Here is a 22,940-nt window from a genome sequence, read left to right on the forward strand (position 1 = left end):
TAATTCCTGTGCAACTCCAGAATCCCAGGTTCTAAAATTTTTAGCCATATCCACACCACATTGGAATGAAAAGACGCCCCTTTATTTCAAGAAGTTTGGGGTCATTAAAGAAGCTCAGCAAATTTCCCATTCCCAATCTGGGCTACCCTCCTCTCCCTCCCCTTAATTCTGGGCTCCATCAAAACAGCAACAAGCTACTTTACGGAATCACAAGAAGATTCATATAGAAAGGGGACAGGAAAGAGAATCAAGAAGAAAAAGTAAAGAGAGGTGAGGAAATGGCCCCCTAGCAGCTCGGTGATGGGCACAGCGCCCAGAGTCATACAAACCTGAATGCCAAGCCAGCCTCAGACATTAGCTGGTCTCTCCTCGTGGGCAAGACACTCAAACTCTGTCTGCCCGAGTTTTCTCATTCATAAAGTGGGGATAACACCAGTGCCCCCCATGCCAGGGCTGCTGAGTAAGTGAGACGCTATTTCTTTAGAAGGGTGGCTGGATTTGGAAAGGTAACAAAAGAACACTATAAAAGCTGTGTGCTACTGCCTAGGGGCTGGGGTGCAGAGAAAAGTGGGTGCTGGATAAACACGTGCCCCCAAAGCCGCAGGGCGGGCTGGGTCTGACAAAGAACTGCCCCTTGGATGGAACCCTGGCCGCGGACCCCAGCTGGCTACCGCTGCCCCCTCCCCCACCGGAACAGCAGGTGGTCCATGAGCTCAAGCACAGCCACCTAGTGTTAGCCCGCACCACGGCAGCCAGCCACTAAGACAGCAGCACCCGCAGGATGCCCAGCGGGGCATCTGACGGCGACATGGGAAGGAGGATTTACCAACGGCGAGCAACTATCCTCCGATGAATTTAAGACATGGAGAGGCGGCCAAAGGGCCCGACGACCAGCCCCAGCCACCGGGGCTTCTCGGTCCCCTTCCTCCCAGCCAGGCCTACGCGACGCCCCCCATGACGTCACCGCCGCGGGACCAGCCCAATTTTCGGTGGACCGGGCATTTCTAGGCTTCATCCTCACCGCCATCTTCCCAGTGGGCAAGGAGGTAAGGAGGCGTGAGGGGGAGGGGAGGAGAGAGGAGGGGAGGGGAGGGAAGGGGCCGCCCTCTTCTAGATGGAGGGGCCAGGGCTCGCTTAACACCCAGCGCTCCAGGAGAACAAGCCCCTTGGAGGGAGAAGGGCTTGAGCATCTCCAGCTGCTGCGGCCAGATTGTCATGGAAGCTTGTACAAGTTGTCGCTGGACTACGGTTCCCAGAAGCCTCCGGGGCCTCGGGACGTCCATTTCCCCTGACTACATTTCCCAGAAATCCGGGCGGCACCGTCCTCCGGGGAGCGGGAGCCAGCTTCCTCTCCGTGCTGCACCCTGAGCCTTGAGCTCCCTGACTCGGTGCAGCGTCTGAGTAGTAGCGCTGGCTGCCGCGGCTCCGTGCTGTGTAGACCTACGCCCTCTTGTGTAGAGCCAGCCCGGGGCGGCAGCATGGCCTCTGGTTGAGTCACGTGCCGTCCAAGCCCGTCTCTATAGCAACCGCTTGACAGGGGTCGGTCCCTCCATCTCCCCGGGAAATGTAGTCCGGAAGTGTGGTGAGAACCGGGTCTGGGCAGTGGAGGAGGGGAGGGGAGGGGAGGGGAGGGGAGGGGAAGGGAGGGGAGGGGACGGGAGGGGAGGGGAGGGGAGAGGAGGGGTGGGGGTTGGGATCGTCCCTGGAGTCAGCAGTGACTACCACTGAAGACTTCGGGGAAATCTCCAGATCCCACTGCCAGTTTAGAGGCCAGTGAGATGCCAGGTGTGCTAAGCATTTCCATAGCGCCCACTCTGTGCCCTTTACAAGTATTGCCCTATTTGATCTTCACAACACCCCTGGGTTGTAGGTGCTGTTATCCCCATTTTATAGTTGAGGAAACTGAGGCAAACAGGTTCAGAAACTTGCCCAGGGTCACAGAGCTATTGTCTGAGGCTGAATTCGAACTCAGGTCTTCCTGACTCCAGGCCCAGAGCTCTGCACTCCAACAGCTAGTTCCTGGGTAGTAACCACCAGAGGCAGGATCTGAGCCCAGGGGCTTTGTCTTGAAAGCCAGTTCTCTTTTCACTTTTCCAGATGAGTAATCTGGATTCTTCTGGTTTCACCACTCGTTTTGTGTCAGCTTAGCAAGTGACCTTTCCTATTTGGGCCTCAGTTTATCAAATGCTATCCCCCTTCTTAAAGTACTGCTGTTTTTATAATGAATAATGCCAGTGTATTCTGGCTCACTGTTATTTGTATGTCCCAGCAGAGAATAGATCCAAAATAGATTAGGAATTATTTGGTCACCTTTAGTGTTTCTTCCTGTCACACTTTACAATGAATTATCCTCCTGACTGGCATTCATTAATTTGTCGAAGTTCTTAAATAGCATTTATTATTGGTGGAATTCTAATAAGGTTGCCAGCAGCCCCAATATTCCAACTTCCTTATGGCCCTTATTGAACAAAGGTCCTGTCCTGACTTAACCACACAGTCTGGCTTTAACTACACCACAGGACCCCCAGACTCAGTCACAGACCTCACTGAACAGTAGCAGGCCCACTGCTCCGACCTAGACACTTCCTTCGCTCTCCCCTTATAGCCTAACTCCCTCATATATGCCTCACTGCTCCATTATAACAGCAGGCATTCCCATGTGATGGAATGCTAGACACTGCCCCCAAACCCATTCCTCCGAATTCTCACAGAAACAGCAGGTGTGTCCATGCACTCAACCATAACCACATCCGTGTAATCTTGGAGAGGACCACAATAGCCAGTCAGAAAGTAGCATCACCAGATTGCTGGAGCAGGTTGTGGGCCCCCAAAACAATGGAAGGACTTTTCCATAAGTAGGCACCTGCATAGTAATAGGAAAGCTGGCCTTTAGGTGAACTTATGACCGCATATTATAATGTCATTATCATTCATACATGCCCCCCCAATGGGTTTTTCTGTATGCATTCTGGGTAATTGCATGTGCAGTTCCACTGAGGGTGGGATGCTCCCCATTACCTAATCCCTTAACAAACCCCTCCTGCCTTTTTATTATTCATATGATCTGTTATGTAATTGCACCTTTTGCTCACTTAAAAATCCCCGTCTTCCTCTGGTAAGTTACTGTTCTTGAAAATCAGCCCACTTCATTATCACTCTGTGTTAACAGTGGTTTCTTATCTTAGGGGTTATCTGGAAGGACAGCTCAAGAGGAACTTCTTTGAGGCATAAACCCTTTTTGAGTGCCTATAAAAAAAACTGATATAAGCTCCAATGGCTCTAGAATCCAGAGAGACTGCAGCACTGAATCCCCAGGATCCATCAGGGAAAGAGAGACTTCAAGTAGTAAAGGCAGAGAAAGAAGAGGATTATGGATGGGGGAAGAAAGGTAGCCAGAAGAGGAACAGCCCTTCCACCCAGGAGATCTTCCGTCTGAGATTCAGGCAGTTTGGCTACAGTGACAGCCCTGGACCTCGAGAGGCTCTGAACAAACTCCAGGAGCTTTGCCATCAGTGGCTGAGACCAGAGATCCACACGAAGGAGCAGATTCTAGAGCTGCTGGTCCTGGAACAGTTCCTGACCATTTTGCCAGAGGACCTGCAGGACTGGGTGAGAGATCAGCACCCAGAGAGTGGAGAGGAGGTGCTCACTGTGCTAGAAGATTTGGAGAGAGAGCTTCTTGACCCAGGACGTCAGGTAGGAAAGAGGCAGGTGTGATTTATTGTGGGGAAATGGGGTTATGGTGTCTCCTCTGTTAGATTGCAAGTTCCTTGAGAGCAGGAACTGATTTTTGCCTTTTGTTTCATCCCCAGCGCTTTGTATGGTGCCTGGCACATAGTAAATACTTTACAAATACTAGTTGAAGGGCAGAGTTGAAATTGTAGGTGTGGATAAGCTCAACAAAGGAGAGAAAGAAGCACAAACTGAAGGCCAAGGTCAGAGCCTTTGGGGGAGCTGTCTTACATCTTTATTATTATTATTTATTTACTTTTAGCTTTCAACATTCATTTCCACAAGATTTTGAGTTCCAAATTTTCTCCCCATCCCTCCCTTCCCCCTACCCCAAGACACCGTGCATTCTGATTACCCCTTCCCCCAATCTGCCCTCCTTTCTGTCACATCCCTCCTTTCCCTTATCCCCATCTCCTCTATTTTCTTGTAGGGCAAGATAGATTTCTATACCACATTACCTATATTTCTTATTTCCCAGCTGCATGTAAAAACAATTTTTAACATTTGTTTTTAAAATTTTGGGTTCCAACTTATCTCCTTTCCTCCATCCCCATTCCCACTGAGAAGGCAAGCAATTCAATATTGGTTATATATGTATAGTTATGCAAAAGACTTCCATAAAAGTTATATTGTGAAAGTGTAACTATATTTCCCTCCATCCTAGCCTGCCTCTCATTTGTTCTATTCTCTCTTTTGACCTTATCCCTCCCCAAAAGTATTTACTTCTAATTACTTCCTCCCATTTGCCCTCCCTTCTGTCATCCTCCCCACACCCCATTCATCCCCTTCTCCCCTACTTTCCTGTAGTGTAAGATTGACTTTCATACCAAACTGAGTGTGCATTTTATTCCCTCCTTAAGCCAAATGTGATGAGAGTAAGCTTCGCTTTTTCCCTCTCCCCTCCCACTTTTTTCTCTCCATTGAAAAAGCTTTTTCTTGCCTCTTTTATGAGAAATAATTTGCTCCATTCCATTTCTCCCTTTTTCCTCCCAATATATTCCTCTCCCAACCCTTAATTTTACTTTTTTAGATATCATCCCTTCCTATTCACCTCCCCCTGTGCCCTCTGTCTATATTATAATCCCTCCAACTACCCAAATACTGAGAAAAGTCTCAAGCATTGCAAATATTATTTTTCCATGTAGGAATGTAAGCAGTTCAGCTTTAGTAAGTCCCTTATGATTTCTGTTTCCTATTTACCTTTTCATGCTTCTCTTGATTCTTGTGTTTGAAAGTCAGATTTTATGTTCAGCTCTGGTCTGCTTGAAAGTGCTCTATTTCATTGAATAACCATTTTTTCCCCTGAAGTATTATACTCAGTTTTGCTGAGTAGGTGATTCTTGGTTTTAATCCTAGCTCCTTTGACTTCTGGAATATCATATTCCAAACCCTTCTATCCCTTAATGCAGAAGCTGCTAGATCTTGTGCTATCCTGATTGTATTTCCACAATACTTGAATTGTTTCCTTCTGACTGCTTTCAACATTTTCTCCTTGACCTGGGAACTCTGGAATTTGGCTACAGTATTCCTAGGAGTTTTTTGGGGGGGATTCTTTCAGGAGGTGATTGGTGGATTCTTTCAACATTTATTTTTCCCTCTGGTTCTAGAATATCAGGGCAGTTTTCCTTGAAAATTTCATGAAAGATGATGTCTAGGCTCTTTTTTTAAACATAGCTTTCAGGTAGTCCCATCATTTTTAAATTGTCTCTTCTGGATCTATTTTTCAGGTTAGTTGTTTTTCAAATGAGATATTTCACATTGCTATTTTTTCATTTCTTTGGTTTTGTTTTATAATTTCTTGATTTTTCATAAAGTCATTAGCTTCCATCTGTTCCATGCTAATCTTTTAAGGAATTATTTTCTTAAGTGAGCTTTCAGATCTCCTTTTCCATCTGGCCAATTCTGCTTTTTAGGGCATTCTTCTTCTCATTGACTTTTTGGACCTCTTTTGCCAGTTGGGTTAGTCTATTTTTTAAAGTGTTATTTTTTTCCAGCATTTTTGGGGGTCTCCTTTAGCAAGCAGTTGACTCGTTTTTCATGATTTTCTTGCATCACTCTCATTTCTCTTCCCAATTTTTGCTCTACTTCTCTTACTTGATTTTCAGAATCCTTTTTGAGCTTTTCCATGGCCTGAGACCAATTCATATTTTTCTTGAAGGTTTTGGATGGAGGAACTTTGACTTTGTTTTCTTCTGTTTGCCTGCTTTGGTTTTCCTTGTCACCAAAGTAAGATTCTATAGTTTTGATTCTTTTTCTGGTTTTTGCCAATTTCCTCAGCCATTTACTGGATTTTTGGGCTCTTTGTCAAGGTAGTTCTCTGTTTCCAGTGGGGGTGGAGAGTGTACTGTCAGCTGCTGGATGCCCCTACAATCTATGGGCTTAGAACTCCAGAAACAGGGGCTACAGCTGCCCCTGCTGCTGCTGTGGGTTCTTCTGCCCTCTCCCCCCTCAACTGCCCTGGGGCTGGGGCCAGACCACTCAACTCTCCTACACTGGTCCCACAGGCTTTTTCCACTGAACTTCCAATTTATCTTTAGCGTTTTGGGGTCATGAACTCTGGAAACCACCACAGGCGTGAGAGATTCAGTCTCCCCCAGGCCCCTGCTCAGGTCCCCTCTGTGTACTTGTGGTCCACACTGGACTGCACTTTGCTCCCAGTGTGACAGGAAAGACACTTCCTGGTGACCATCCAGGCTGTCTTGGGCTGGAGATTTGCTCCACTCCATCCTTTTGTAGGTTCTCCAACTCCAGAATTTGTTTAGAGCCATTTTTTACAGGTATTTGCCTGGGCTTGGCAGGACCACTCTAGAAACTCCATGCTGTTACTCTGCCATCTTGTGATCCAAAAAAAAAAAAGAGCTGTGTTACATCTTGAGCAAAGTTGTCAAACTACAGCCCTCTGCTTACTTTTGTAGGCCCAGGAACTATGGCTTAGAGATTTTGAAATAAAGTGCTATTGTATTTAAAAATGTAAAAATGAATTTTAGCTCCTAGTGCAGGCCATAGTCTGCCCAACCCTAATCCAAAAGACAGTAGAATAGTGGAAGGAAGAAGAGAAATTAAAGGAGAGAGAAGAAGAAGATTGAAAGGAGGGAAACTGTAAGAGTACAGTGTCCAGGAAGCCCAGCAGGGTGGGAGAAGAGGAGGGAGAGAGGGAACAGGTCACCAGTGTCGAGTGCTGCAGAGAGATTATGGCTGACAAATTAGAAGGTGGTCACTGGAGTGGAGTGGAGAGTAGAGAAGCCAGAATAATACGAAAGAACTGATAATGAGGAAGAAGAAAGAATGAATGGAATTCATTTTTTCTAAAAATTTGACACTGAAGAGGGGGAAAGACAATGGAGTGGTCACTTGAAAAAGGTAACGATGTCAGTAGAAAGTTTTTGTTTTTCAGGTAAGGGAGGCTAAACATGGTTTGTAGGTAGGAGAAGGAGCTTGCTGAGAGAAGGTGAAACTCTGAGATAACAGCTAGTATTTATAGATTGCTTAAAGTTTTCCACAGTGCTCTCTATTCAGCTGTTGTAGCTGACAACCATCCTGTAACCAGCAACTTTCCCAGGGTCAGAGACCTAGAAGTGTCAGAGGCAGGATTCCTCCTCAGATCTTGTTGATTCCATTATGGAAACTATTATCTTGAGAACAAAATCCTAGAGCAGGCAAGAGGAGATGGGGTCACAATGATAAGTGGAACCAGCTGTTCCTTTGGACCAGGAGGCAGAGAAAAGGTGGGTGATGTAGAGAGAGGTTTTGAAGTGAGAAGGAAGAAAGGAGTTGAGGAGGATTAGGTCAGATGACCTCATTCTTTTCAGGATAAGGAGGAAGTGAGGTCACCTGTGATTGGGGAAGGGGGTAGGAAGTGAAGTTGGGAAGTTAGAAAGTAAGAAAATGTGGGGAATGTGTTAGGAAATGAGTTGTAGTGAGGGACCTATTGTGATGTTAGCATGGTTGTTTTGAACCTACTTACCCAGTGGGCACAGTTTGTGACTTTCTACTAGCCAAGTGTTATTCAGAGTTGGGAATGGGTCAGTATGGAAAGTGAAATGACTTGGTTGATTCCTATTGTCATTGAAATCGATTTCAAGGCTGGGTTGAGCCAGAACAGCTGTGAAGGTTGAGGCAAAGGAATGAACTTCATTATGATTGTGGGAAGGAGGTTTGGTAGGAATGGCAGGGTGGAGAATTAGATTGTGATCAGAGAAGGGAATTTAAGAAGAGATGCAGACTTCGGAGCTGGAACAGTGCCAAATGTTGCTGAGGCCTAAGGCATGTTTCATCCAACCTGATAGCTAAATAAAATAGAATGAGGATGAATGTGATGGAAGTTGAAAAGGTTAAGGATTCATGAGCTCAGAATATTAGAAATAGAAAAGATCCTAGATCTACATATTTCAGATCCTGTTATTTTATAGCACTCACAGCCAAGTGCAAGAACTTGAAAACGTGAAAAATTAAATGATACATGAGCATTGAGTAACAGCATAAAAAAATTACAATATATATCACGTGATTAATTCTCAAACGAGGTAATCTGAACTCCAGGGTGTTTCTGGGATTATTGCAAAGGGTTTGAAAATCTATATTCATACTATCTTGAACTTTAATCCTAGCAAAATGCACCCTGTGAGTGGTGGAGGGGTCCATGATTTTTTTCTATGAAGAAGGGGTTCTCATGTTTTGGAACCCCTGTGTGTAGACCATACATTTTCAAATTCAGAGGTCTGTGAAATGTCAGTTGGAGTTGTCTGAAAATGTGTCATGGAAGGTGAGTAAGACCTTGAAATGGCTCTTGGAGGAGAAATATACATATTTATGTATATACAAGTATACATTTATGTCTACATACACACATGCACACAACATTACAGGCTAAAATAATAATGTCAGCAAACATAAGAAGACAGATACCGGCACACAATATTTCCAGGCTCCTTGAATAGTTTGGGGTGGAGCATTCTTATAGTTAGGTTATTGTTTAAGATAAGGCTAGAAGTAAAACAGGGGCTTCCATGATAAGCCAAGGAGTTTGGACTTGATCAGTAGCATTGGGGAGCCAGTGAAGGTTTTTTGAACCAGAATTCTGGTGATATTGGTGTGTTGACTTAGTGAAGGGAGACTGGAGGCAGGGAGACCATTTTAGTAAGCAACTTCAGTTGTCCATCACTGAACATTTCAAGTGTTGTAAGTGCTTTCTATATTCCAGGATTGGTGCTAGGTGATAGGGATACAAAAGCAGAGAGGAGACAGTTCCTCTCCTAGGGGTGAAGGGAATGACAAGAATTTGAATTAGAGTGGGGGCAGGGGAAATTAGAAAGGAAAAAAAAATATTAGGAAGGAAAAATCAACAGGACTGGTGAATGACTAGATATAAGGAGTTGGGGGGCCAAATCAAGGATGACTGAGTTTTTGTAACTGGTTGGTTTAATTACCAATCTACATGAAAGTAAATGAGATCTTTGAAGGAGACTGTGGAGAAAGAGTAGAGGGCCAAAGTTGAATTCTGGGATAGGCATATTTATAATCATATAGAAAAGAATCCTAGAAGAACATAGTGGAGTATTCAGAAAGGTAGGAGAACAAGAACCATGTGGAGTTATGGAAGCCAGAGGAGGAAAGAGTTTTAGGAAGTTATCAGGCGGTTATCAGTACCAAATGTAGTAGAAGATCCAAGAAGATGAAGACTGAAAATAAACATGGAGTGGGAAGGAAAGTGGTAGAAGATGAAATGTGTTAAATTTAGATTCAGAAGACCTGGGCCTGAATCCTGTCTCTTCTACTTAGAGCAAATCATGTGTTATAGAGCAAGACCACTATCTGGTCCTCAGTTTCGTCATCCTGTCAAATGAAAGGTTTGAACTAGATGACTTTTAAGATTCCTTTCAGCTATTACCTTCTATCACAACCATAGAGAGGAAAGCAGATTTTCCCAGCTTTTGTTCAGTCAGTATATTCTGTATTCTAAATATAGACTACTATAATATAGTCTATTATAGTATGATAGACTATACTTAAAGTTTTTGCTTAAGAACAATTACTATATGGGACAATGTGATTTTTCATTGTTTCTGAAAGTTAACATTATGAATATCGTAAGGTCTGTCAATGGTTTTATTGTGTAATTTTTGGTTGATTAACTGTGGTAATCTTATAATTTATTTTTAATTAGTAAAATGGATAAATATAAATAGGAGTTTTTCAATAATTGTTTGAAGTTTTCTTGGACATTCATCTTACTAAGTACTAAATTATTCATTGTTCAAATAGCCATGTAATAAAAAGTCAAATTTCAGAAGATTTCCTCTTTTATCAACAGCATAAATTTCTGCTGCAGTTACTTCTTTTACATGCCAACTTAGCCTTTCTCCTGAAAGTAACACACTGTTTAGTAATAAAAAGAAACCTCCAGGGTTGTTTTATGGTTAAATTTAATAGAGCCTCTTTAAATATGACAAATAAAACTCTGGTTCTCCTTTGTCTTCTGTCCCTGGGCTTCCTTTTTATATCAATGTTTTTGTTTTCATGGTATCTCATTATCTTCAGGTTACATCAAGTACACAGATTGAGGCAGGGGCCTGGGAGAAGATGGCACCTTTGAGAGCAGCACAGGATGCACTGAATGTCCAGCTTCAGCCTATGAATACCCAGATCAAGTGTGAGTCTCCAGAGCCCCAGTTCTCACAAGAAAGAGGTGAGGAGCAAGGGGAAGGAGTGAAGAGAAGTTGGTGAAGAGCATGGGGGTTGTCAGTCAGTCAGTTAGAATAGCATTTGACTCCTCAGTTTCTTGTCTACAATGATTAAGAGGTAGTGTGATTTACAGGATTTGGTATCAAAGGACATGGTTTAAGTGCTGGATTTGCCAATTCCAATCATTGTGCTTTCAGGTAAATTATATAACTTGTCTGGGCCTTGGTTTTTTGTTCTGTAAAATGAGAGTATTGGAGGGGATCATCTTTCAAGTCCCTTCTCATTTAAAATGGATGATTCCATGAAGCTGTAGAGAGATTTTCATTTTAAAGACCAATCATCTCAGGTGTTATATTATTTTTATAAATTGGGAGGTCAGAATTGCACCACTTTAACTTTTCTGGGATAAGGAAAATTACGTTCCTGGTTCAATTATCACAGCAAATTTTGATTTTAATTTTATTGACAACATTACAGAGCTATTAGAGTACATTTGCTTTGTGCTTTATTGACAGCAGTAAGTTAACTAGCATTTTCTAAGTCCTTACTTTGTGTCATGCATTGTGCTAAGTGCTGAATATATAAAGAAAGGCAAAAAACAATCCCTGCTTTCAAGAGGATCACAGCCTAATGGGAAAGGCAACATACAAATAACTGTGTACAAACAAAATGTATGGTGTAAATTGGAGATAATCAATGAAAGGAAGTCACTAGCATAATGGGATTGAGAAGAGCTTCTTGTAGAAAATTTTAGCTGGATTTGAAGGAAGGCATGGAAATCAGGAGGCACAGTTGGGAAGGGAGACTGTTCTAGTCGTGGGAGATAGCCAGTGAAATTGCAAGGAATGGGAAAGTCATTGTTATGTTTGAGCAATAGCAGGGAGGCCAATGTCACTGGATCACCAGTGTGTGCAGAGAGATAAGATTTAAGAAGACTGGAAAGAGGAGAACATGATACACAATAGCGGCAGGATTGTAACAGTCACCTGGGAAAGACTCAGCTATTGTTGTTGAACTGTATAGTGATCCCTGACAATTCCCAAAGACTCATAATGCAAAATACTGTCCTCCTTCAGAGGGAGAACTGAAGAACTCTGAAGGCCTATTTGTAGCATATTATTTCACTTTGTTTATTTTTCTTGCTTATTTTATTCAACGTGGCTAATATGGAAAATAGGTTTTACATGATTTCAACTTCAGACGTGTAATGGATATCATATTGCTTGCTTTCTCAACTAGAGGGAGTAGGAGAATTTGGAACTAAAAATCAAATAAATTTTAAAAAATAAAAACAAAAAATATTAGACAGGAGGAGGCCAGGTTGTGAAAAGTTTAAAAACCCAGGTAGATGATTTTCATATTTCATACAGGAGGGACCACTGGAGTTTATTGAATAGAGTAGTGAAACAGACATATACTTTAGAAAGATGATTCTGACAGCTGAGTGGAGGATTGACTGCAGTGGGGAGAGACTTGAGGCAGGGAGATCAGCCATAAGCCTATTGCAATAGTCTAAGCATGAGCTGATGAAAACCTATGCCAGGGTAATAGCAATGTCACTGGAGGGAAGGAAGCACATGCTACAGGTATTATGAAGGTCAAAAGGACAGGACTTTATAACTCTTGATATGGGAGGTGAGATAGAGTGAGGAGTGAAGTATGACCCCAACATTTTGAGCCTGGGAATGGGGTGCTTTGGGTACTTGTGTGGGGATTAAAATTGTCTAACCTCCAATAAAAGAGACTGAGGCAGAACTTTGAGCCAATGGCACTTATTAAAGGGTCCCTGGTCCCCTCTGATGAAGTGGACCTCAGATTTTCCTCATAATCTGAGATACTGTCTTCTTCTAGGACCTTCTTTTTGTGGGGTTTGATACCCAAATTTGCAAAAGAGGCACAGTAAAGTACATAATCTCAGTGGTTGACAGATCTGGCTCTTGAGGGCCAGAAACAATGTATCAAAAGGGGGATCACAAATTGGATGAAACATGGGTATCTCACTGATGCAGTGGTTATAACATCTGCTTGTGTTGGACAAAACAGAATGGTCTGGTGGTACAAAAATAAACTGAAGGACTTTCCACATAATTTTAGTTACTTCCACCACACTGGACTTGGTCACCATGACAAGGAAAAAAAAGGGTAGAGGACCTCTAGTTAACTTCCTGTGAATTTACAATCCGCAGTTCTCAGCTCTGAGAACTGAATACAGAATGTATAATCACTACCCCTGTGGAGTCATATCACATTGATACTGATTGGAATAGAGTAGGGGTCCAAATGAATTATATCTCACATAATAATGCAGTTAGGAAGAAGGGAGGAGTTAGAGGGAATGATGATGAGTTCAGTGTTGGACATTTTGAGCTTAAGATGTCTATGGAACCTTTGGTTTGAGATGTCTACTAGGCAGTTGGAGATGAGATACAGAAAAGAGATTAGGACTGGCTAGGTAGATTTGAGAAGCATCAGATTAGAGATGATAACTGAATGTATGGGAACTGATTAGATCACCAAGAGAAATAATATAGAGGGAGAAGAGAAGAGGGTCCAGGACAGAGCCTCGGGGGACACACATAAGTTAATGAGAGCCTGGTTGTGATGGTTTAGTAAAGGAGACTGAGAAGGAACAGTCAGAAAGGAGGAAAACCAGGAGAGAATGGTGTGAGGAAAACCTAGAGAGGAGCATGTCATATCATGTCACAGGCTATAGAGAGTTCAAGAAGGATAAAGATTGAGAAAGATCATTAGATTTGACAAGGAAGAGATCGTTAGTAACTTGGGAGAGAGCAGTGTCAGTTGAATGATTAGGCCAGAAACCAGAATACAGAGAATTAGAAAGAGAGAGAGTGATAGGAAAGGAAGTTGGAGGCACCTATTGTAAAAGACTATCTGAAGGAGTTTATGAGAGGGAGGAGAAATATAGGATGATAGCTAGTTAGAGTCACTAGTGAGAATAAGGTGAGCTTTTTGAAGACAGAGGAGATATGGAGATGGTGGGAGGTAACAGAGAAACAGCCAGTTGACAGGAAAAGATTAATGATAAGTGATGGAATATGGATGACAGAGGGGGCAATATGTTGGAGGAGACAGGAAAGAATGGGATTCCTGGAGCAGGTAGAGGGTTGAGCCTTGGTAAGTGGAAATGCTGTCTCTTCACAAGAGCCAAGAGTAAAGCTAATGGCAGAAGATGTGAGTGATCTGAGAGAAGGAGGGAGGGGAATAAAGGAGGTCTTGTCAAATGCCCTCAATTTTTCATTGAAATATAAGCCAAAGTTTTCAATTGAGAGAGCCAGAGTCTGGGAGTCATTGGAAGTTTGAGGAGGGATGAATAGTTTTAGATCAGGTCCTGCTTGTGAGTGGGATAGTTCAAAAGGAATGCCTTGGTGTAATGAGGGCCCAATTGAGTTTATGTAACATAAATTTGAGACAGCTGTATGGCTTAGTGGATAGAGTGCTGGACCTGGAATCAGGAAGGCCCAAGTTCAAATCTTGCCTCGGTCACTTACTATCTATGTGACCCTGACTAAGAAAATTATTTAAACTCTGTGTGCCTTAATCTACTGGGAGGAGGAAATGGCACACTACCCCAATATCTTTGCCAAGAAAACCCCACATGAAGTCATGAAAAGTTGGACACAATTGAGCAATAAAAACAACTATAAATTTGTAGTGGACCCAGGTAGCATAGTTTCATAATTTTCTCTACCTCAATAACCACCTTCTTAAAGAGATCCCAAAAGGAAAATTCCTAGGAATATTGTAGCCAAATTCTAGCTCAAAATACCAGGTCAAGGAGAAAATATTACAAGCAGTCAGAAAGAATACTTTCCAAGTATTGTGGAAATATAATCAGGATAACACAGGATTTAGCAGCTTCTATACTTAGGGACTGAAGGGCTTGGAATATGATATTCCAGAGGTCAAAGGAAATAGGATTAAAACCAACAATCACCTACCTAGCAAAACTGAGTATAATACTTCATGGGAAAAAAATAGAATTTCAGTGAAATAGAGGACTTCCAAGCATTCTTGTGGAAAAGACCAGAACTGAATAGAAAATTTGACTTTCAAATACAAGAATCAAGAGAAATATGAAAAGGTAAACAGGAAAGAGAAACATTATGGAACTCATTAAAGTTGAACTGTTTACATTCCTACATGGAAAGATGTTATTTGTAACTCATGAGACCTTTTTCAGTATTACAGTAGTTAGAGGGAATATATGTATGTAGATGTGTATGAGTGTGTATGTATGTGTATATTATATATGTGTAGGTAAGTATATGTACATGGGTGTATGTGTGTGTATATATGCATGTATATATACACATATGTACATACATATACATATATACACATACATAGAGGGCACAGGGTGAGCTGAATATGAAGGGAGAATACCTAAAAAAATAATATTTCCAGTTGAATGGAATGTACTAGGAGTAAGACAAAGGGAGTGGTAGAATGTAGCAAATCATCTCACATAAAAGAGGGAAGAGAGAGCTTTTACAATGGAGGGGAAGAGGGAGGAGATGAAAGGAAATAATTGAGCCTTACTGTCATGGGATTTGGCTTAAGGAGAGAATAACACACACACTCATTTGGATACGGAAATCTATTTTACCCTTCAGGAAGGCAAGGGGGAAGGGGATAGGATAGAGAAGATAATAGAAGGGATAGCAAATTGGGAAAAGGAATAATCAGAAGCAAACACTATTGTGGGAGGACAGGTCAAGGGAGAGAATGGAATAAATGGAGGACAGGATAGGACAGAGGGAAATGTGGTTAGTCTCTTACAATATAAATATTATGGAAGTGCTTTGCATTGTTACACATGTATAACTTATATTAAATTGCTTGTTTTCTCAGTGAGGGTGGGTGGGAAGGGAGAGAATATGGAACTCAAAGCTTTAAGAATAAAGTTAAAAATTGTTTTAGCATGCAACTGGAAATTAAACTACACAGGCAGTGGAGTATAGAAATCTATCTTGCCCTACAGGAAAATAGAGGGAAAGGGAGATGGCAGAAGGATGAGTAATAGAAGGGAGGACAGGCTGGAGGAAAGTGAATGGGGTGCATGCTGTCCTGGGGTGGGGGTGGAGAGAGATGGGGAGAAAATTTTGAATTCCAATTCTTGTGGAAGTGAATGTTAAGAACTTAAAAATAAATAAAATATATATCGTTAAAGATTGCACTGCTCACCTTCTGGTGTAAAGAAGGGGGCTAGAAAAGGTGCCCTAAAAATTGTCTGCTTACCCAACTTTGGCCTGATTACTGCAGCAGGCGAGGAATCCCACTCTGGGGTCGAAACACAAAAAAAATGTACAAAAACATCTGCAAAGATGATTCCACTCACCATCGGCACATGGAATGTGTGCACACTTATAGACAACACAAAATGCAGTAGACCTGAAAGATGAACTGCTCTTGTTGTAAGAGAACTCAACAGGCATCTCATCCAAATAGCAGCCCTGAGTGAAACAGGACTGGCAAACGAAAGCAGCTTACTGAAGTTGGAGGTGAATATACATTTTTCTGGAGTGGCTACAGTGAAGGGGATTTCCGTGAAGCTGGCTTAGGTTTTGCAGTCAAAGCTAATCTAGTCAGCAAGCTGATATGCCTGTCAAAAGGAGTGACTGACAGGCTCCTGACAATTGCCACTTGCAAGGAAATCATACCACCACCATCAGTGCCTATGCTCCCACCAAAACGAACTCTGATGAGGTCAAAGAAAAATTTCATGAAGACCTAGAGACCCTTATCATCAATGTGCCACAAGAGGACAAGCTTATAATTCTGGGTGACTTTAATGCTAGAGTAGGCTCAGACTACCAGACTTGGCATGGAGTCCTAGGGAGGAATGGAGTTGGAAACAGCAGTAGTAGTGGTCATTTACTGCCAAAGACTTGTGCATCACATGACCTTCTCATCGCCAACACTGTTTTCCCTTTACCTAAATGCAATAAAACCTCATGGATGCACTCTTGCAGTAAACATTGGCATCTGGTAGACTATGTGATTGTAAGGAGAAGAGTCAGATAAGATGTGAGAGTGACAAATGCAATGTGTAGTGCAGAGTGCTGGACTGATCATAGACGTATCCTTTCCAAGCTAAATATTTGCATTCATCAAAAGTGCCACCCCCAAGGCAAAATGACTACCAGAAGAATTAATGTCAGCAAATTAGAGCTCTTCTCTGAGCGTGAACAGTTTGTTGCTAACTTGGAGGGGAAGTTGAACCAACACACTGGTGGCAACACTGAAGCAGAAAAGGAGTGGGCAGCTTTCAGAGTGAGCAGCTTTCAGAGATTTGGTGTATAGCACTGCATTTGCTCATCTGGGTCAGAACACTCTCAAACACCAAGACTAGTTTGATGAAAAAGATGGGGAAATCCAGAAGCTACTAAATGAAAAAGTGAGAACTCCACAGGATTTACCAGTAGGACAGTTCATCCACCACTAAGAAGGCACATTTAATTCCATCAAAAGCAAAGTACAAGCAAAGCTTAGAGAGATGCAGGATTTCTAGCTCAGTAAGAAGGTAGATGAAATTCAGTTTTATGCTGATAGTAACAATCCAAAGCACTTTTATGATTCCCTGAAAGCTATTTATGGACCAAAAACATATGGTGCATCACTACTACTCAGTGCCAATGGAGTCACCTTGATCAGTGATAAGGACATGATCCTAGAGAGATGGGCTTCCATAGTATTCTCAACAGACCATCATCAATCAATGCTGAGGCCATTGACCATTTACCTCAGGTTGAAGTCAATCCCTCCTTAGCTGAACTTCCAACTGAAGAAGAGGTTTTGAGGGCCATTAGGCACCATTCATGTGGCAAAGGACCTAGTGCTGATTCCATTCCAGCTGAGATTGACAAGGTAGGGGGACCATTGCTCATACAAAAGCTGGCTGAAATGTTCTAGGTTATATGGCAAGAGGAGGTTATCCCCCAGGCGTTCAAGGATGCCTCCAGTATCCATCTCTATAAAGGTAAAGGGAATAGATTGTCTTATGACAATCATAGAGGGGTCCCTCTCTTAGTCATTGCTACCAAGATTCTTGTGCTAGAGTCCTCCTTAATAGGCTGATCCTTCACGTGGAAGATGGTCATATACCTGAGAGCCAGTGTGGCTTCAGAAAGGGCTGAGGAACAGTCGATATGGTGTTTGCTGCCTGACAACTCCAGGAGAACTATCAGGAGCAGAACAGAGGTCTGTACACAATGTTTGTAGATCTGACCAAGTTTTTAACACTGTTAGTCATGAGGGCTTATGGAAAATTGTGTCAAAATTGGGTTACCCAGAGAAGTTCATCAGCATTGTATATCAATTTCATGATGGCATATTTGCCTGGGTTCTGGATAGTGGACAATGCTCTCATGCTTTCCTAGTCACCAGTGGAATGAAACAAGACTGTGTGCCTGCTCCTGTGCTTTTTAGCATTATGTTTTCAGCCATGTTGTCAAATGCTTTCAGTGAGGATGAACATGGCATCAAGGTCACCTACTGTACTGATGGTAAGTTCTTCAATTTGAAAACGCTGCAAGCCAAGACCGAAGTGGAGGGAATGTTGGTGCATGATTTTCTGTTTGCAGATGATTGTGCACTCAATGCAGCCTCTGAAGCTGAAATGCAACCAAGTATGGATCAATTCTCTGCTGCCTGTGCTAATTTTGGCCTAATAATTAACACCAAGAAAACACAGACGCGCCATCAGTCACCACTACACCATCCATTTGTGGAAACATCAGTTACAAAAATGGAGAAGTTTTGAATCCTGTGGATAAGTCCATTTACCTCGGTAGTGTACTTTCCAGGGATGTAAACATTGGCAATGAGTTTGACACACACATTGTGAGAGCTCGCTCAGTGTTTGGGAGGCTCTGAAGAAAAGTTTGGGAGAGAAGAGGTATTGGACTTACTGTCCAACTGAAGGTCTATAGAGCCACCATGCTGACCTCATTGTTGTGTGCCTGTAAAACATGGACAGTCTCTCAGTGTTATGCCAGGAAATTGAATCGCTTCTCCAGATTACTGGAAGGGAAACTTCCATTATTCTTACCACCTAGCTGCTCATTCCCTTTCCTTATATCATCCCCTCATATTTTCCATTCTTAATGAAAGCTCATTTTCCCACAACTCCAGTTTTTTAGTCCTAGTTTGTAAAGTTATTTCTGCTTGGCTCCTCCATTCCCCCCTCCCTCTTTTAAAATGTTTTGTTGACAGTCCTTTTTTCATCACATTCAGTTCCCAATTCCTTTGCTCCCAACCCTCCCTTATAACTTATACAGATGAGCAACACACATACATTGTCCTTGCCTGACAATATGTGGCTCGTTACATGTCTATAATTACTAGCCCTCTGCTGATAAACATGTCATACCAGCCTTCCTCTGACATCACATCACTCCAATGCTCAGAGTTCTGAAATTCTTGAACACTGTTTACCTTTACATAATAGTGATCATGCAAATTGTGCTATGGAGTTTACTTCATTCTTAATGAACTGTTACTCATAAAAGGCTCCTCATGCTTTTCTGAATGCTTCATGTTGACAATTTCTTATGGCATTATAATATTTCATTATTTTCATTTACCACAGTTTGTTCACTCATTTCTCTGGTGATGGGCACCTACTTCCTTCAAATTCCTTGTTATAATAAAATGTGCTGTTGCGAATATTTTATATATGAGACTATTCCCTCTGTCTTTGGTTTCCTACATTCTGTGATTTGTCTCGTTTTGTTATCATAGACTGGTTCATTTTTTGTACTTTGTTGTCCTCTCTTCCAGATAACTCTTGCCTCTCTCTCTCACTTGGCATCTATGTTTTCACCCTTCCTATTACTGTTTCTTCTAGATTGGGATACTGTTTGTAAAAACTCATAGAAACATGTATAAACTGTCTTCCTATCTTGCACAGCATATTTTAACTACTCTGTTTCTAAGAAGCAGAGTGGCTTCATTGAAATGGTGATGTAAGATTTAGAATCTGGATTTTAGTCCCAGCTCCACAACCCACCAAACATGTGATGTTGATTGAGCCATTTAATGTCTCTTGGCCTGTTTCCCCATCTATAAAAGAGGAGGTTGGAATAGGTTGCCTGTAAAGAGCATTCCCACTCTAAATCTCTGATCTCATCACCTCTCTTAGCCTTCCTTTCCTTCCTGCTTAATCAAAGGGAGTTGTAATAATCACAACAGGTAATACACACACACACACACACACATACACACACACGCACACATACACATACACACACACACACATATACATCTATAAAGGACTTGGAGATGTGAACTGTTGTTAATCGTCCTTTTAAGAAGATTCCTTTCTTCTAGCACACATGACATTTGTATTTTCTGTTGATCATTTCAGATTTTCAGATGAGTACCAAGTGGTCTCTTCCAAAGCAGGAAGTTTCTGAAGAAGTGCAGTCACAGGAGAGGATATGTGGAAGATTCCCAGTGGATGTTTCCAAAGGAGCCAAGACTGGAGAAGCCTATGAATGTGAAGACACTTTAGAAAAGCACCAGGGAAACAAAATGGAGGAAGTAGACAGATCCATTTCCCAGGATGGAAATTTTATGGTAGTGACCATCTCTTCTGAAAAAACTCCATTAGGAGAGAATGGCCATAAATATGAGTGTTTGTGTAGTTGTCATTTCAACTCAAACCTGGTTACACAACATAGAATTCCAATAGGAGAGAAACCCCATATATCTGCTATAAATGATCAAAATTTCAGACAGAATTCATGTTCTAATGTGCATCAAATCAATCAAACTGTCAGGAAACCTTATGAATGTAATGAATGTGAGAAAACCTTTAAGCAGAACTCAGATCTTAGAAAACATCAGAGAATTCATATGGGAGTAAAACCCCACAAATGTACTCAGTGTGGGAAAGCATTCAGTCAAGGCTCTGTTCTTAGGAAGCATCAAAGAATTCATACAGGAGAGAAGCCTTATACATGTGGTGAATGTGGGAAAGCCTTCAGGGGGAACTCAGATCTTATTCAGCATCAAAGAATTCACACTGGAAATAAACCCTATGAATGTAGTGAATGTGGGGAAACTTTTCGTAGGAGCTCACACCTTGTTCAGCATCGAAGAATTCATACAGGAGAAAAACCCTATCACTGTAGGGAATGTGGGAAAGCCTTCAACCACAGCTCTTCCTTTAATCAGCATCAGAGAATTCATACTGGAGAGAAACCCTATGGGTGTAATGAATGTGGGAGGGCCTTTAGTCAAAGCTCATCTCTTACTCAACATCAGAGAATTCATACAGGAGAGAAGCCCTATGAATGTAAAGAATGTGGGAAACCTTTCAGGCATAGGTCGGCCCTTATGAAACATCAGAGAGTACACAGCAGAGTTTAACCTTGTGCATATTTTGAATATGAGGAATCTTCAGGCAACTTTGCTGTTACTAAATCTCAGAAAATGTAGCCTGGGATCAAAATCCCATAAAGTAGTAACTGTGAGCTCCTCAAGGGCAGAGTCTAGGTTTGTCTCATTGTGTATGGCTGTCACCTGAGTGCCATGTGCCTATGAAACATTTGTCAGGTTTCTTTTGTAATTGACTAATCTTTTGTTTCTTTTTATTATTCAAAGTATTTACTGTAACTTTTGTTAATAGTCATCTTGCAATAAGGAAGGGTATATGAGTTTTGCTACTTCAGAAAGGATGGAATTCATATCCCAGGAAAATGAGGATTGCACTTCAGGGGATCAAGATAGGATTAGGTGATTAGTGCCCCCTCCTCCTGATATATACTGTAAGCAGCTAGGTTCTCTGAAATGAATTGGGGATAACTTTTTAAGAATATCTAAGTAGATAGTCACTAGCCTAGGGGGCCGTAGGATGGCAACTATTTATGGTTCTCAGTCATTTTGACCTCTCAGAAGAAGAGACTGAATCGTGAGGCAGGCAGAAAGAATGTTCAGCTTAATAGTGGTCATGATGCCTGTTAATGATTACCACTACCACCCCCTTCTTCCCTTAGTCAGAAGAGGCCTTGAGATCTCTGTCTTGAGGTCCACATCCCTCAGTCTGTCTGGCTCATTGGGACATCTCACTTCCTTAGTACATTCTACAGGGAGAGAGTGGTTAAGGTATTTCCTGTTTTCTCTCAGGTTAGTGATGAAAAATCATGATTTAGAAGAGGAGTTACCGGCTCAGTTCCTAGAATAGGTATTTAGTCTATGGACACTCTAGGCCTTTCTGGCCCCTTAGAAAGTAGAGAAGACACTGTTCAGCTTCTTTGTCATTGGAAGTTCTAATTTTCCACTGTTCTGTGGGTTTGGCTTGAGTGACTTCATTTTTCTTCTGATTTGTGACTATAGACTTTTCCAATTACAGTATTGGAAAGAGATTTTACTTTGTACCTTTCTTTGATCAGTTAATATCCTGAAAGCTATTGCTGCAGAGTGGCTACATACATGTGCATAGGATGAACGTCTTGTGAGCACATATTTTTCTTTGTTGGCCACCCAGTATTGAATTGTCTACCAGCCTCAGAATATATTACTGCTTTTCCATCCATCCTGCCTTATGACTCCAGTTACAAAGATGTAGCCCTTGGAATTTGGAAGAAGGTGCTTCGGTAACCATACCAACAGAGCTCAGCTAGCATAAGCTATGCAGCTCAAGGATAGGCCACCAGCAGGTCTGCAGGGCAGCTGATCAGTCCTGAACTCAGCTGTGGAAAATGGACATGAGACAAGCATCCCTTCCATTAGCTTAGGAAAATGGCATCACAGCCATTTTGTGATGAAATGGTCAGCAGTCTCTGGATGCAGAAATATTTTTTTAGATCAATTAAACCATATCATTATTCCCATATTATCATTAGTCACATATCAGGATGTGCAATTATCAAACAGTGGACCAAAATAAAAAAACTAAAACCATCAAAGGATTATGACCCTAATCCTTAGTCACTATAGAATTAGAAAGAAACATTATGGTGTTTTGATGGTGGGAAAGAGGGTTGGTGGCAACTGGAGTGTATAATAAGGACTGTGAGGCATAGGTTTGAGATAGGAGGGAAGGCAATTTAATCCTAAGAACAATTAATCTAGGCATAAAATGTTATGATACATATTTTATTTTCATTTATTTATTTTGTAAATTTTTTATTCATTTTAAACTTAGATACAAAAATGAAAAAAGAAAAAAAGAAAATTTCTGTGAACACAGTGGAACATGTGAAGAGTCAGTACAAAATAATAAATTTCCATTTCAAGAAAACCTATTTAATAAATAGTGTACATTGTCTTCAAAGCTGCCCAGCTTTTCTTGCTTCCTTCTAGGTTTTCTTTTGTTTTCTACTGTGTACTTTTTACTTTTCTTCCTTCTTCCTCACTAAAGAAGGCTACAATTCAACACCAATATACATATACGTGGAGATAGATACACATACACGTAGATATCTACAAACATACACACATACATATATACATGTATACTCATATACATATAAGTAAGACCATACTATGCATATTTCCAC

General features: G+C 41.7%; 1 protein-coding gene across 2 annotated transcripts; it reads left to right on the forward strand.

Annotated features, from left to right (window-relative positions):
- Positions 1-663: 663 nt before the first annotated feature.
- Positions 664-22,714, forward strand: LOC140499289 (zinc finger protein 397-like). 2 transcript variants are annotated; one of them, XM_072600498.1, is made up of 4 exons: positions 664-1,046; positions 3,186-3,696; positions 10,270-10,417; positions 19,802-22,714. In XM_072600498.1, exons 2-4 carry the CDS (start codon positions 3,274-3,276, stop codon positions 20,806-20,808), a joined length of 1,578 nt encoding a protein of 525 aa, XP_072456599.1. In that variant the 5' UTR covers positions 664-1,046; positions 3,186-3,273; the 3' UTR covers positions 20,809-22,714. The 2 variants fall into 2 exon arrangements, with proteins under 2 accessions (XP_072456599.1, XP_072456589.1); XM_072600488.1 differs by lacking the exon at positions 664-1,046 and adding an exon at positions 1,129-1,582.
- The last annotated feature ends 226 nt before the right edge of the window (positions 22,715-22,940 follow it).

Source organism: Notamacropus eugenii, chromosome 1 (assembly GCF_028372415.1).
Source record: "Notamacropus eugenii isolate mMacEug1 chromosome 1, mMacEug1.pri_v2, whole genome shotgun sequence".
Taxonomy (NCBI): Eukaryota; Metazoa; Chordata; class Mammalia; order Diprotodontia; family Macropodidae; genus Notamacropus; species Notamacropus eugenii.